At 33.5% G+C, this 16,616-nt stretch overlaps 3 protein-coding genes across 4 annotated transcripts; 2 read left to right on the forward strand and 1 right to left on the reverse strand.

Annotated features, from left to right (window-relative positions):
* The first annotated feature begins 269 nt into the window (after positions 1–269).
* Positions 270–3,018, forward strand: LOC143561445 (homeobox-leucine zipper protein HAT22-like). Of its 2 annotated transcripts, none has more exons than XM_077049531.1 (3): positions 270–789; positions 881–963; positions 2,745–3,018. In XM_077049531.1, exons 1-3 carry the CDS (start codon positions 445–447, stop codon positions 3,004–3,006), a joined length of 690 nt encoding a protein of 229 aa, XP_076905646.1. In that variant the 5' UTR covers positions 270–444; the 3' UTR covers positions 3,007–3,018. The 2 variants fall into 2 exon arrangements, with proteins under 2 accessions (XP_076905646.1, XP_076905647.1); XM_077049532.1 differs by having other exon boundaries at positions 884–963.
* A 9,409-nt stretch (positions 3,019–12,427) lies between these two features.
* On the forward strand, positions 12,428–15,911 carry LOC143561448 (uncharacterized). The gene is made up of 11 exons (XM_077049535.1): positions 12,428–12,676; positions 12,806–12,876; positions 12,971–13,049; positions 13,132–13,206; positions 13,292–13,406; positions 13,482–13,539; positions 13,624–13,695; positions 14,300–14,430; positions 14,519–14,642; positions 14,733–14,819; positions 15,739–15,911. The coding sequence occupies exons 1-10, from the start codon at positions 12,629–12,631 to the stop codon at positions 14,806–14,808; spliced, it is 849 nt and encodes a 282-aa protein (XP_076905650.1). The 5' UTR covers positions 12,428–12,628; the 3' UTR covers positions 14,809–14,819; positions 15,739–15,911.
* Positions 14,835–16,252, reverse strand: LOC143561447 (putative xyloglucan endotransglucosylase/hydrolase protein 6). The gene is made up of 4 exons (XM_077049534.1): positions 15,945–16,252; positions 15,763–15,863; positions 15,491–15,687; positions 14,835–15,404 (listed from the first exon to the last, which is right to left on the reverse strand). The coding sequence occupies exons 1-4, from the start codon at positions 16,135–16,137 to the stop codon at positions 15,014–15,016; spliced, it is 882 nt and encodes a 293-aa protein (XP_076905649.1). The 5' UTR covers positions 16,138–16,252; the 3' UTR covers positions 14,835–15,013.
* Between the last annotated feature and the right edge of the window lie 364 nt (positions 16,253–16,616).

Raw genomic sequence — 16,616 nt, forward strand, 5'->3', positions numbered from 1 at the left:
ACTGTGTGATTGTGTCTTTTAACATTTAAAGTGTTTTGTCTCTTTAAGAGAAATGACAAACCATGTGTCGTTATATTTTTCACACGTTATGATTCTATGAACGAGAAAAAAATATATATTCTTTTTACAAAACTATTTAGAATCCCGTTTGAATTAGATCTTTAAGGTTAAGGCAGCATGTGTGTACGCGCATACAGATCATATATGTACAATCAACAAATCTTTAACGTACATGGTATTATTTGATAATTAGTAAAATATAAATTTATTTGTTTCCCACACACCATATTCGTCTTTCTAGCATCCATACGTTTGTTTATTAATAATCATAACCACCAATTATTTCTTGTATTCTAAATCTTCTTTTTCTTCATATTCTTCCTAGTTTTCAAACCTTAACATATTTTCTTCTTCAATACTTCAATCCACATATCTTTATTTCACATGGACTTCCACGGTAGTCTTGCCAACACTAAACTTGCACTCGAACTACGCCTTAATCCGACACCATCCATCGCCGAAAACATGAAACCCAACCCGAGTTCCAATCACCCTCTTGAGCCGTCTCTAACCTTGGCTCTTTCGGGTGATTCGTGTGGCGGTTCATCGTTCTCTAACGCTAGTGTGAAGAGGGAGAGAGAGGTTGCGAGCGATGAAGGAGTGGAGAACACTAGTGATGGTGAAGAAGATGATGATGGTGGTGTGAATGGTAAGAAGAAACTCAGGTTAACTAAAGCTCAATCTGGACTACTTGAGGAGGCCTTCAAATATCACACAACTTTAAACCCTGTAATTATTATTATTTTCATCATACTTTCATAATCATATTAATTACATCATCATTTAAAAGTAACAGTGATTAATTGGTGTTGCATATTAGCAGAAACAAAAGCAACAACTTGCAAGGGATCTAAAGCTAAGGCCTAGACAAGTTGAAGTTTGGTTCCAAAACAGGAGGGCAAGGTTTTCTTTTTTACTTTTATTGTTATTATTATTATTATTATTATTATTATTTTGCTATGATAATTGTTTCTTTTCATTTTAGGTTAATATTATAAAAAGATAAACATGCTAACCTTAAAGCATTCTCATCCCGTTCCCTATCCCTACATCCATATATATCATATAATTACACTAAAAAACACTATATTTCTCTCTCCTGTTTAATTAAATAATATTTTTTATATTTTTTATACATTTTTCATTATAGTTTTCTCTATCCACTCTATAATTTTCAAAAAAATCACTACCTTTTTCCAAAATTTACAAAAAATCACTACATATTCTCTTTCCACCTTATAATTTACACTCACAACCCCACCCTATAATTTACAAACCCTCCTCACATAATTTTAGGGGATGGGTTGGGAATGCTCTTATTTTCACAAAAATTTACTTAATATACTTTTTGCATATTAACGTCTCTAAATATGTAAAAATAAAACAGAGAAAATTTGTTCAATGCAATTTTGTTAAATGCTTAGAGCATTCTCATCCAACCTCTTATGTTATGTGAGGGGTGTTTTTATAATTTAGAGAGTGATTTAGGGTGTTGTGAGTGAAAAGTTTTTATATTTTAGAAAACACAGTGATTTTTCTGTATATTTGAAAAATTACTGTTCATCTCTTATAATTTTTTAATATATTTTGAAAATGGTTGTGAGTAAAGGAAAGAGAAAAGACAATGATAAAATATATAAAAAGTATTATTTAATTCAAATGAAGAGAAAAAATAAAACCAATTTTAGTGTAATTTTTTGTTTAAAGATAGATGATAGGATGAGAATTCTCTTATATTACAGTTTCCACGCCTATTTGGATAACATGTACTTGTCAAAAAATAATTAAAATAATACCCCTCTATCCTTTAAACTCGTCTATATAAGATTACATATAAATATTTTAAGGAAAAAGTTGATAGTAACTTAATCAAATTTTGACAAATTTAAGAATTGACGGGTCAACAGTTTAAATACTTTTTCGAAAGTCTAATCATTCTAGACGATTGTAGGGATTATATTACAACAAAATTGGCCTTAAAGACTAATTCCTGTTTTTTTTATTATTATTTATTTTATCCATGAACTTTAATATATCAAAATTAAACTTTTTATTTTATTTTTTATAGAAAAATTGAAAATAAATAATCTCACCTTTTGTGTATTGGGCGATAATAATTACATCTTTAAAAATCACTAGCAATGGTACCACCTTTTAACTATTTTTGTCTTACTGGTTCTCCGTTAAAAAATACTTAACATCGTTATGTTTTTTCCCTAGTTTCAAACCGATGTTTTAGGGCTTTTGATCGGAAGAATGATACGAGTCGACCGATGTAAAACTTATCTCGAAATGGTGATCCAAACGACGAAACAATGTTTCAATTCGAGTGTTTGAATTTCCAATTAACAAAAATCAAGCCATTTGAAACACCGTTTCGAAATAAGTTTTACATCGGTCGACTCATATCGTTCTTCCGATCAAAAGCCCTAAAATATCGGTTTGAAACTAGGGAAAAAACATAACGACGTTAAGTATTTTTTAACGGAGGACCAGTGAGACAAAAATAGTTAAAAAGTGGGACCATTGCTAATGATTTTTAAAGATGGGATTATTATCGGCCAATACACAGAATGTGGGATTATTTATTTCCAATTTTCCTTTTCTATATCACGTATCACTGTTAATAAAATCAACTGACTGATCAACGAAATCTTTTTGTTGTCTTAATCTAATGGATCAAGAACGAAACTGAAGCAAACTGAGGTTGAATGCGAGTACTTAAAGAAATGCTACAAGACATTAACAGACGAGAACCAAAGACTCCGGCAAGAAGTTCAACAACTCAAAGCACAAAAGGTGTACATGCAGCTGCCCGTGGCCACGCTCACCATGTGTCCATCGTGTGAACAGATCGGAGACACCAAATCTGCCTCCACCAAGACCACCTTTGCTCATAAACCATACCTTTTTAATCCCTTCACTAGTTCGTCCGCGGCTTGTTAATTGGTAACTAATTAATTTTGATGCATGTACGTACGGATTGTGTATCTGTGTTGCTTAGATCGGTAGATCGCCCATGCACAGCCCCACCTTGGTTTTGGAGTTAGGGGCTTATCTTGCAGGTTAGTGGTCCTATTTTTAAATTTTATTATACATAAAAAGTGTATTTATGTTTTGTTGTATATAATCTGCTGCGTGTAATATAACAAGAAAAGGTCTTAATTATTCGGGTTTGTGTTGAATTAAATGCATATAGACAGATGTTTGCAGGTTTTTGAATGGTAATAAACTTGAAAACGAAACTTCGGCATATACCTGTTTTAGTATGTATGATTAGTAATCGCATGGTCGATTTTACATGTGGCATAGAGTACGCGTACGCATAAAGTATGTCTGTATGTGCAACACTGGTGGATCGAAAAGTATTTTTTGATTCTGGAATATCTATAAAGTCGATTGCCTATTTTTTGGTTTTGTTCCGTGTCAGAATAGATTATTTGTTAAAACTCAAAACCTAACGTCATTTAAATTGAAGATCGTAATAATTGATGTCATAACTTCGGTTGTGCGAATAAACTAATTTAGTTTATATTTGGTTTCGTATTTGTAATTTTTTTTTCTTTGGTAAAGCATGTCATATTAAAAAGTATGAAAAGTAGTGTGTTTTTTTAACATTAACTTGTAAGCTAAAAGAAACTAATATTAACATACCTATGATACTATGAACTAAATTGAAATTTCAAACAATTTACTAAGTTATTATATTATTGATAACATCAAGCCGTAATAATTTGGATAAATTACAAGAATATTAATATAAAAACAAGAGTATATATAACTATAAGAAAACTAGTCTGAAACCCGTGTATTACACGAGAATTGATGAGTGTATTACACGGGAATTGATGAGAATTTTAATTTAAACATCAAGCAAAATACAATAAACAACACAATTATCATATGTTGTTAATACAATTACAATTTACATTAAAATTACATGAATTACAAAGCAAACGTTACACAAATATAAATAACAAAAAATTTTCTTATATACTACATTTGTGGTTGTATTGATCAATAATTTTATTTATCAAGAACAAATATCTTTAGTCAGCGTCTGCTTATAACTCTTGATAGGCAACTTATAATTGTCCATTTGAGAACATGGGTTCTTTCAAGTACAAACCAACCATTATTAATGATTAACTTTGGCTTTTGTATATGGTCATCGTACATCTTTCCAAATAATCAAAGAATTTGGATTTTCAGGTATTTAAGCATAGTAAATGATTTGATCAGATTAAACAAAATATTGTGATTATAGTTTTCTCATATTAAACCCTTAATTTCTTCCCTAAAATATATTTACCTAAAATAATCTATTGATTTATATTTAGGGAACACTGAAAAATTAAAATAATCTTTTATTGTTTAACGGGTCAAAACTGGTATAAAATTGACTAAAGTGAGTTTTTAATGCATACTTAAAAGTGTTTTATTATATTTCTTGGATTATAATTGTATTACTATAATTTTGCCATCATATTAAACACATTATAACTAGTTTTATACCCATCCAGTGGACCGGTAGTTTAATGCCATAATGACAAAATTATAATTTGCATTTAACTAAAACAATATGTGTTTTAAGATACAAGTATAACACGTTTAGTATCAACACAAATTTAAGTAAATGAATTAAATTGTAAACTATAAACAACTATGTTAAACTTTGATCCTAACTTGATCAAGGCTAGGACCATAAAGAATTAAAGAAAGGCATGTTCATGGTTCATGGATCAAGGACCATATAAAATGGAAAATCATACACCGAAGCGGGACCAAACTACTAGTAACAGATACTTGGCTTATCAAAACCTTGAGCACAAGGACTCTGTTTTTGCAAGGGTGTTCCCAAAAAAAACTCCCCATTTAATTAGAAAAACGAACTTCAAAATGATCTTTGACTATTGTAAAGTCAATCTAAGAGAATTGATTTGATGCAAGCTTTTCTAAAGTGTCATTTACCTTATTAATTAGCAATTCCAATACCTAGATTGAAATCCAGGGATTGGTTGTAGTCTGTATATAAAAGAAACAAATCATGACCAATACTTTCAAACACATGCTTTAAAAACACATGTATCGTAGTAAGAAAAATAAGCATATCACATCCGAATAAGTTAACCGTACACATTCAAAGTCAAGGACGGGTCAAGTGGCTGATCAAATGCTGGTCTATGATGCTTCAAGATTGATACTCACTAAGCTTTTGTACTCCTACTCACCAAAAAAATATAACCCCTAAACCAATAGCCATGTGTAATATGTTAAGGCATTTTATAATTCCTTTTATTTCATCATCACCTAATGATGCATATATGATCACAACAGTATTATTCTGGTAAAAGAAGCCATAGTTGTAGCCCCTTCCCATGGTGAGTTGGTGACACCATGTTCCGCATCCGGTGAAGCTTAGCACAGCAAGGTTAGACGTGAAGCCTGAAGGCAGTAGTCGTGCTTGTCTACAGTAGTGTAAGAAACCTAACCCGAGAAAGAAGACTCGTGTTGACCCAAACAAAACTGCATGCTACCTGCCCATGAAAGATGCTAATCACTAAAATTAAAAATGGTAGTTTTGTCTCGTTTACTAAAAACAAAAGGCTTGGCTCGTTTTATAAAATGATAGCTTCGGCCCGTTCACTAAAAATGGTAAATTTGACTCATTTTGTGAGAATGATGATTTTTTTTTCTGATCTACTAAAAATGATAATCTGACTAGGTTAATAAAAATGATAATTTGATCTACTTACTAAAATGGTAATCTTGACCCGTTTGAAAAATGATAAAATTTAGCACTTTACTGAACATGAAGACATACAGATTGGTAGGTAACGCCCGTAAAACAATATCCAGAATCTGAAGTGATTCTTGTGGTGCATCTGATTGCCTCCTGCTAAAAAACAATCCAAGATGATGCAAATCTTCGTGTGAAGCCAATTTGATCACAACTTTAAAGCCTCTTTCGCTCGTGTTTAAAGCCAGTTTGAGCACACCCACTATTCAAGTGATTAAAAATTCCAAAATATAACCACAATACAAAGAACTTATCAGTTGAATCCCCTCATTACTTGCAATTGCCTGCATCTAAAATGGTGAATGGTATTTGGCTAACACTTTATTTATTCTAAACAAACAGTGTAAGAGGAGGTAGAATATAAAATAATGTCATCCTCCTAAAATAAATAAACCAACATGATATAATGAAACCCTAAGTATAAGCTTATTTTATCAAGACAAGACTTGTTTTTCCAAACACTAATTAAACACAAAAGAATATTTGAATTAGAAACCAATGCACGTTACACTCAGGTAACTAACAGTTTTCCAAGCCTTTGTATGAGCTATTGGTGTCTACAAAAGAATAAGTAGTTAAGAAGTTAAAAATATTAAACTAAAATGGATTAAATAATAAGGAGCTACATACCAATTTGGCACTTTCATCTTCAAAATAAGATGCTCCAATCCATCCAATGGAGGGTAATAATGACAATGTGGTGCAAGCATGAAGGGAGTGCTAATTGCTAAGGTTCACTAACCGACGAATCATTCAAGGAAAAGCTGTAATTAGTAATAATAGTAGTAACATAGAAAAAGGAAAAGAGAAACTGCAGGCTCGTTATATACATGAATATTTTATTAGCATATAATAAGTTTACATCAAACAAAGTTTGTTTTACAATACATCACAGTACCAGAAACACGTAACAATGATATAACTGATCAATTTATAAAATATATACACACCAAATTATTAGTCAGGCAGACCGTTAATAGAGACATGAGCAATGTAATTTAAGGGCAAACTGAATAGAATGCAATTCAACCAATGCAAGCGAGATGTATTATGGTAGTAACTGAGATGCATATCTTGGCTTGAAATCAATTAGCAGGTCATTAATTTCCTGTTACAGAAATTGTTGCTGAAGATTATAGTGACAATGAAAACAACAGGCATACAAGAAGAATAGCATTGTTTATGCCCTAATTGACTGTATATGCAATTAAATCGTACCTTAATGTCGCTAATTTTCTTGAAGAGTCCGCTCAGCCTCGATCTTGCTCTTCCTCTCCAGCGTCTGAAAAATGCTGTGACGATTCATAAATGGTTTCTTATATAAGGCTCAGAACACGTACCGCAAAATTTTAGGTAGTGGGGTTAAACTGCTGCAAATTTTGTTTCAAAATAATCTAACGGCAGATATTAATCCAAAATCAGTTTTTTTGATTGGGAACAATATAATATATAATTCTTTTTGAAAATTTGAGTTATAGAAGAAAGGATGAGGGAGGATTGAGAGAGTGACAAGTGGCAAAAGTACGTATTCTTTTACTAGAGTAGTAGATTGATTTGGTTTAAAAAACAATGAGGTTAAATAACATAAGAAATAACTAGAAACAATATATTATATTATTTTCAAAAAGAATTTAACACAATTTAAAAAACAATAAGTTCTATATTAAAAAACATAATTTAAAAAAACAAAAGTTTTAATAAAATAATATGTAACTAAAAACAATAGAATATAAGTTGAAGAAGATTACTAAAGAGCTTGTAGCTTGAATGCCGATGGTATCAAGGTGTTTTAAAAAGGTGTCTCTTTCAGATAATTAGAGTTTAAGTCTCATTTTGAGCAAATGTTATGAATTTATGGATGTGTGGTTTTGCCATTCAAAAAGATAATTTAATTTAAATATTAGTGAATTTACATAAAATAATAAATAAGTTAATTAAACAAGATGCATATTTTGATAGAATTTAAAATAATATGAAGATTGGATGTAATTATGTAATACAAGTACGAAACATTTCAAATGTTTGAACCTTTAACATCTTCTGGAGTGGATGTTAAAAAAATACATTAACCACTAGAGCAAACAAGACTTTTTATTATACTCCAACATTAATTAATTGTAGGTTTGCGAAAATGTTGAAACCGACATAAATTTTTGTGCAACATAGATTTTCAAATGTGTCACGTATTTTGAAAACATGATTAACCATGCACATTCAAACCCATTCCACATAACTAGTATTGGTGAACATGCTGAGGTCTCAACCAACACATAAGGGGTTGCCACAAACACATGTGAATGATCCATGACCGCATGTGGAAAACCAGTATATACTAAAGACGAAGCTTCGGGACTTAGGGGCCGAAAAAAGTATCATGCACGACGCGCTGAACCCTGCTAGGAAAATTCACATCCTCCGGGGCTAGAAAACCAAATGTATTAAAAGCAAATGGGAGAAAAATATGTTGATTCTCTAAACAAACTTTTTTCGTGTTTAACAAATTTGCCCAATTTGACCTTCAACATAGCCTGACCCACAGCCCACGGTCCTTGAGCCCAACAAGAGGAGACATTTATGTAAGGTCCACACAAGTATGTTTCTCCCATGCCCACCTAAACACAAGAATATCAGTTGACCCTAAAGTGGACCTCCCTTCAAGCGGATCCATAAGAAAGTTAAACATGGGCCTTCTTTTTAGTAAAAATCTCAGCCCGTTTAAGAACATCACACAGGACATCCATAACCAAATCATGTATGTATTTAAAATCAAGTAATTCTTTGCAATGCACCGCATTACCTCCAAAAGAATCCAAACAGACGTTGCGACAAACTAGGCAAGGCTCATCAGTAGGAAACATAGGGATCATTAGCCGGTATTTAAGGATAGCCCGGTACTCCAACCTCGACATATGTTGGCCCAACCTTTAATGGGGATGGCCGCTAGAAAATCCTGAGCCCGAGGAGATAGATCAAACTTCACTTCTAAACTCTAGAAGATCCCACTAAATAAGGAACTCGCTAAAGCATGTTGGACTTTAGTGGGCGATGCCCTTAATAGAGAACCCGCTAAATCAAAATCAGGAAGTGAAGTGCGTAAAAGGATCCATCGAACACCCATAATCAGAGTCCAACCCATCAATATCACAACCCCGAAAATGCGGTCCTACAAACTCCATGATTGTGCTCTCGAAGCCACAAAAGCATATGTAGATACATCATCAACCGAACATAAACCCAACCCCCCATAACGGGTCGGAAGTGATGCCAACCTCCATTGGAAATCCCCGAAGAGCGGACCCCCACAAACCAAGATGTCCTCAATCGCCCCTCGAATGCCATTTTCAAAAATAGAAATAGCTTTCCTCCACATATATAGGGTGGCACGTTCTCAGACCGAAAAAAAATTTTGCGACTCCCATACATGACCGAAGCAAAAAAAGCTCACATTGGGGGTCTCGAAGCCGTGGGAGACAACTCATCAGTTCCACGGCACTAGATGCCCTTTTCATAGCCAAATTGTTGATAAACCTCGCATCCCGACTTATAGCGCCCCCAAGGAGTTTCACACCAAGTACCGACCTTCCAATTCCGCAAGGGAAAAATCCATCCTACACCTTCACCCCATTGCACGTTAGCCAAAATAATTTGGTTTTCTTAACGTTTAATTCAAGACCTAAACAAGGCCCCTTCGCCCCTAATAATATCTAATGCTTTAGCCACCTCTCTAGTGTCCCCGATAATCGTACCATCATCCAAGTATCAAGCATGGAAGAGAAGCTTGCAACGATTTCTAACTCGATGAACAAGTGGATGCAAAACTAAAGAAAAGAAGAGAGGCCCAAGAGAGTCCCCCTGTTATTCAAAAGGGGGTTGCGGCGCAACTTATTGCCCGTTTGCCTGCACTTTATTGTAATCGTTTTTATTTTATAGCAAAGCTCGTTACCGTTTAAATCAACATATATTCTTGACCTGGCCTTCATGATACATATAGTGGTTTTTAATAGAATTACCGCAAATTCCAACAAGCTGGTTACCAGTTACCACCAAACAAGGAGGTTCGTGTGTAATACACGTGAAAAATAAACAGGTTAGTGAAGAGAATTGTTACATTTCAAAACCAAAATTATTTTTTTTATACTTATTTGAAAATAGTTGAGGTAATACTACTTAGTCATTTCTTACGAACAATTAGTCGCAGCGTGGTTCCCAATGACAAACACCTGAGAAGTTTGGGTTGAAATCTTCTCTGCAATCTTATCTTTTTACACACGGGTTCACAACGAAATGATTGTCGAATATGGATTTCAATTGGCAATGATAAAAAAAAAAACATGATAAAAAATCTAATCCAAAATCTCATATGTTAGCCAACCAACGGTTATTCCTTGGGATTTACTCATTTACCCCTTGGATAGTTCCGTAAGTATATATTTGTTTGCGAAAATTTTTTATTTTGTATAAGACTATATTGGTTATCCGTTGATAATCACCTAGGGATTACCAATAACTATTTATATAATGTTTTGAACTTTCGTGTAATCCGTTGCTGATCGCTCAATCGTCCAAGTATTACTGACGGATTACGCCTGTTAGTATTGTCAATTTTCTAGTAGTGAGGTAACTTGGTGTAATCTGAAAAAAGTTATTAAGACATAATAAGACCCGCAACAATGACTTAATGTAACATAAATACAATAAGATCATCATGTCAATAAATTAGTGGACTTATCATCAAACATAACTTATTATACGTAAAATAAGTTAGTCTGATACTCTAATATAATACAATTTGTTAACACATAAGCCCGTAAATATGACCCAGTGAATTTCCCATCAAAATAAGTCATGTTTATCACTTTAATACCCTAATATAATTTAATACAACTAGTTAACAAATAGTAACCCAGTACCATGTATGATGTATATGTTATTTGACTAGTATAAAAATAAATTTTCATGTTGCTTTTGTAAGTAGAGATGTATAAATCTGGTATTTTCAGGAACCGAAACCGGATTGAAACTAACTTCGTATATGGTCAACAAAAGTCAAGAAACGGTTCGGATATGCTCGGGTATTTGACCGGAGTTTTCGGGCTTTTATCGGGTTTCGGGCCAGGTCAGGTTTTGGTTTTGTTCCGGGTACATTTTTATGATGGACTGAAACCCATTTCGTACCACTGGGTCTGATCCTGTAAGAACCAGTTCCAAGTCTGAGTCCGGAACCAGGTCTGTTTTTGTCCACCTCTATTTGTAACTTGTAAGTGCCAGTGGTGTTAATTTTTGTTGTTTGTGACTGGGCTTTTTGCCTGGTGCTTTTGTATTCTTTGGGCCTTGGGCTCTGATTGTTGAAATAAAATTACGATTCAAAAGAAATAATAATAAAAATTGGTAAAATTTTAACCGGCAACCGAGAGAGACTAAAGCCGGCGGAGACTCCCAAATTCCAGTGACTGTAAATAAATCGAGGTAACCCTTTTGGTTTTATTAATGTTTGACTTGTAATATTGCACACCAACTGTTTGATAAAAAGTTCACATGTTTAGTGGATTAAAAACCCTGTCAAATTAATATTTTATGTGCTCTCTTACTTTCTAATTCTTAGATTCATTGCATTTGGATTTATAACTCGTTGGTTTACACAGGCTTTTTAGTTTCTATGCATATAACATTTTTCATATTTTGCCTACTTCAAAGTTTATAAATTTATAATTATAATGGAAAATTGGATTTTAATAATCGAACCGAACGAGGCCTTGTTCATGTTCGTTTGTTTAGCGCTAAACTTGTTAATGAACGTTAACCGCACGGAAATTATTGTTGTGTTCGTTCGTTAAGGAATTAAAGTTGTTAACGAACTGTTCACGAATGCAAACTATCATGTGCTATTTTAAAAAATAAATAAAAGAAAAGCAACATTCTTAATCCAAAACACTAGACATAATCACCTTAATTAAATATAAAGTTCATCACTTGAGATAATAATCATAAATATAATCATCCCCCAGTTGACGGTATTATTCTGATAATGTCAACGAAACACAAGTTACATTTGTTGTTAGTTAAAGCCAGACTTTATAAAAGGAAACAAACTGCACATAAACAATAAACTATAAAATTCAAATGTTAGGTTGGTTATTACAAATAAAAAACTAAAAAAATATAAAAGAAATCTTTAACTAACGAAAATAAACAAAAGAACTTCTACGAACACAAATGAAGAAACACAACCTCTGTTCATGTTTGTCATTTAACTAAACGAACAAAATTTCTTGTTCGTGTTCGTTCATCTCTTAAACAAACGAACTTCCCGTTGAACGCTTCACGAACTGTTCGTTGAATGCTCGGTTTGTTTACAGCCCTACTCTTGGCCAATAATAATCCATACTTACACTATGATCAATGATAATTCTAACTTTTACCTTGGTTGCCAAGTGCAATCCCCGTAACATAATCATCATAGATATTTATACTTGAATTTCACTCGATTTCTCTCACAATAATGATTCTGAATGAACTAGAGAAACGAACTAGCGAAATCGAGTATAAATCAAATGTAATTTGAGTGTATAGTCTATGATGATTATGCTACAGGGATCGCTCTTGGCAACAAAAGTGAAGGTTAGGATTATCATTGGTCAAGGTATAAGTATGGATTATTTTCAGCCAATAGGTGATAGTTTGGATTATTAAAATCCAATTTTCCTGTTATAATAAACAGATTTTCTGTTGCAGAATTTGTTGAATTTATGATCACATTTTCGTGGCAGTATGAATATGACCATGTCATCATCTTTCTCCCGTGCCATTTACTCCGAGGTAAGCTAGCACATTTGCAGTTGTTCATCTTCATACTTTGCCAGTTTAATACATTTAAGTTCTATATTTTACCATCACGGAAAAGATGATAACTTGAACTTTTATCCAATTGTGCATTTCCTAACCTAGATTGAAGAGATTGGGTGGGAACATTTAGTGAGATTAGCAGAAGATCTATCATTTGCCACATTTCGTGTCGTGTAAGATCCTTTAAAATGATTAATCATTCACTACTGTTTTTAGCTTCTCTTTTATATTTTGATCATTTGATATCTTGCATTGTAATTCTGTTAGTGACAAGAAGGAAAGAGTTCATGTGCTAGAGATTTTATTGGATAAATCTTATCCTAACTGCCCTCCTTCAGTTTCAGCTGTTAGTTACGTTCTACAACCTCTTATATCTTCTATATAACAGTATAAGTTTCAAGATTAATATTTTGTAATCTTTTCATTAGGATGTTCCTTACTTATTCAATTTGGAATGGTCAACGAATTCAAGACTTATCGATGTTGTGAAGCAATTTAGACAGGTACATAGGAGTTAGGACACATAGTCTGTTTTCCTAAAATTCTTCATTCTTCAAATTTGATATATATTCTTGCTGGTGATGCCAGCATCTGGAGAAGCTTCAACAATTTTGGTCAACGGTGGAAGACATTGACCAATCTCTTTCGGTTTCTGACTCAGCACAGTTGCATCGTGCCACATCAATCCGGCATATAAATATTGGTAACTTGTTTTTTAATGAAAGTTTCATCTGTTTGTATGCGAAAATAATTTTCTTTTTGGAATTTCCTTTTTCAGGGAATGATTGCTCAATAATATTATTGATACATGCAAACGAGCCAAGATCTTTAGCGGAGTAGGATTGAATTCTATTGGGTGGTCAGTTGTTGCTAAAAAGTTAGAGCTTCTGTTTGCGGTAACATGTTTTATGTTGTGACAGGAGTCGTTTTTTGGGGTCTGACAAAAATGTTAACTTGCTAAGGGATAAATGGCGTAGGAATTGCAATAAATGGTATATATGCTCAACACCCTCTGGTGAATATTATTCATTTTAGTTCCTAAATTTGTTTAACTAACTGAAATATATTAGACATGTTTCAATATAAGAGATTTGTTCCTAACTTCTATGCTTCATTTATTTTTAACAAAATCATTGTTCAGCATCTTTGTGTGCCAAACATCAAAAAACTAAAATAGGTATTAGAAACTATTAATCTTGCATGTCAAAACTAATACTTTTATGTACGGGTCAAAATAAGTTGTCATGTTGGATTGTGACCCACAAAACGTTTTGTCTAAACTTTTTATATCTTTTAAAAATAGTTAATGCGTCAAATGTGATCATAAAAACTAATATAATTTCAATAATAATCTAAACTTTTGAGAAATATTATTGAGTAGGTTTTAAGCATTAAAATACATGCCATGCGACTTTCAAGTGGTTTGACCCATTTCGTTCTAAGCTATTTATTTAGTTTACATGCTTGACCTGTTAAATATAAAACATAGCCCGAATCGATCTGCTTATTTTTGCATCTAAAAGGTGCTCTGAATTCTGTTAACCATGTCATGCATTTATTTATTTTTGGTTTAATTTTAATCCTTCTTTATTTAAGGTCAAATGACAAACTATTTGCGGAAAATCTAGCAAATTTGTTGGAGTTTCAACTTCCAGGACCTCCAGGCATTGAGAAAAACGATCAGCAAATTGACTGTGGGATATGTTATTCGCAATTCCTTCCAGTAGGTATATGATAATATAATCTATACAGTGGTTATTAATTCTTTATTCTTGCATAAACTTATGCCTGCTAACTTTGTGTTTAATGATATAGATGATGAACTTGGACCTAAAAGCGGAGGCAGAACCGATTACACTTGTGAAAACGCCATCTGTAGCAAAGCTTTTCATAGCATTTGCCTCGGAGATTGGTTACGTTCCATCACTACAACGAGACAGTAAGTAATCAAAGATCTTATTTAGCATATAACTTCATCTATTCCCTTTTGTTTAACAGCATCATTAACTTTTTAATCTTTATAATGCAGGTCATTTGATGTTCTGTTTGGTAATTGTCCATACTGCTCTCAACCTGTTGCAGTCAAGATCAGCACAAGAAAATAGACCATTTCTCGGTTAGATTTCTTATCCAAAAATCATTAAATTAGATTACCAAAATATGCATAAAGTTATAGGAATGGGGAAAAGTAAAAGCATTTATTCACATAAAAAACTACATAGTACACATATCACAATTATGACCCATACATTATTTATATCCTCCCAACAGTTTTTGACTTTTTCAATAATAAAAATCCGTTTTAATAATCTAAATTCCAGCCAAACATTTCGGTGGGATAACCGGATTCCGGTTCCAATCGGTGCAATAATCATAAACCATATGATTAACGCGGACCCACTTATACCGGCGGGCGGAAACCGAGTCCAGGTGTTGATAAGTAACACCTTCCCACCAGTTAGACGGGTTAGATGCACACGTGGCGGGACCCAGGATTATGCAGCCTTCGATATCAAAGTCCTTGTAATATGCATAAAATGGTGCTTTGTTCCAATCTATTTTTTCAAGCCCGCCACGTGTAGCCCAGTCATCCGCTTCCCATAATGTCGAGTACACTCCCATTGGTTGCGCTTTCGGGAACGGGATCCCTTTCTCTTCGTTATTCTTGTACACCCTGATTGGTGTTTCATCCACATAAAACCTATGCAGTTACATAAAATGTATCATCTAGTTTTAGTTATTGTATTGTAGTAATGTAATCATTGTATTATCAATTATGAAACCTACACCACATGTTGATGGTTCCATAGAATCGAGTAAGTATGAAAGTCAGCAGCCGGGTCAAACCACAAGTTGACCCTTTGCTCTCTATCGCCTTTTCCATTAGCAAAAACATTAGTCTGAACCGTGTACGGTTGCCCGCTTCGGTTCCCCAAAAACTCAAAATCAAGCTCGTCACGTATTTGATCGGTATTCGAGTTCATCTGCCACAAAACCATTACTTTTCTATATATAATTATATGCTATTTATTTAGGTATAAAACATTCAAGGATCTTACATAAAAGGCGGTGACCGTGCCAGCAGAATCTCCTGGGATAAGCTTAATCTTCATGCTCACACGTCCGAACAAGTATTTGCTTTTTGAAGCAAACCCGCAGCCTATATCATACGATACAATATTGTCATTAAGGTAAATGTTTTTTGCAACTTGTTAACAAAGGTTGATATTTGGATACGTACCCGAGTTCTGGTCAAGGGTAAGTTGGATGGCTCTTCCGCCATCGAGTTGCTTGATGTGAGAATCAGACCATGTTATATGAAAGTCTTGTAAAAATGCAGCCGGTTTCGCGTTTGCAACAGTAAGTGCTACAAACATAAGCAGGAAAAGAGTGCAGGCAATGTTGTTACAAAATCTTGTGGATGTATATGTCATTTTGAGCTTTTGTTTTTGTGTGATTATGTTGGATATATATATAGGGATAGCCTGAGAGCCTGAGTGTGTATGGGGACTGATAGTGCTATATCTCAAAGGGGAGGGGGTCCTTGTACAAAATAGATTCACTTTTTTATACAGTTGGGAAAATAATCAATAAGGAAAGTGATTGATACAAGTAGCCAAGTAGGAGATAGAAAGCATTCCACCATCCACTGTTACAGAAAGCTAAAAAGTTGGCATTGTTCATGAGCAAGGAGTTTTAAACACTTTGATGTTTGGTTTCATAGATGACATATGAATGACCAGACATCATGATGTTTACAATACTAGTGTAAATTCTTTACTGTTAATGGTCTATTGGAACTGACTCTTCGAACGAACACTCTGGCATTCTTATCATAGATGCATTTTATGTGTTAGGGAAAATAAATAAATAGAAAATAATTTTTGGTTGTGTCTTTTCCCACTTAGGAAGA

Source organism: Bidens hawaiensis, unplaced genomic scaffold, assembly GCF_021521415.1.
Source record: "Bidens hawaiensis isolate Kalapana, Puna unplaced genomic scaffold, B.hawaiensis_p1.1 tig00020676_1, whole genome shotgun sequence".
Lineage (NCBI taxonomy): Eukaryota > Viridiplantae > Streptophyta > Magnoliopsida > Asterales > Asteraceae > Bidens > Bidens hawaiensis.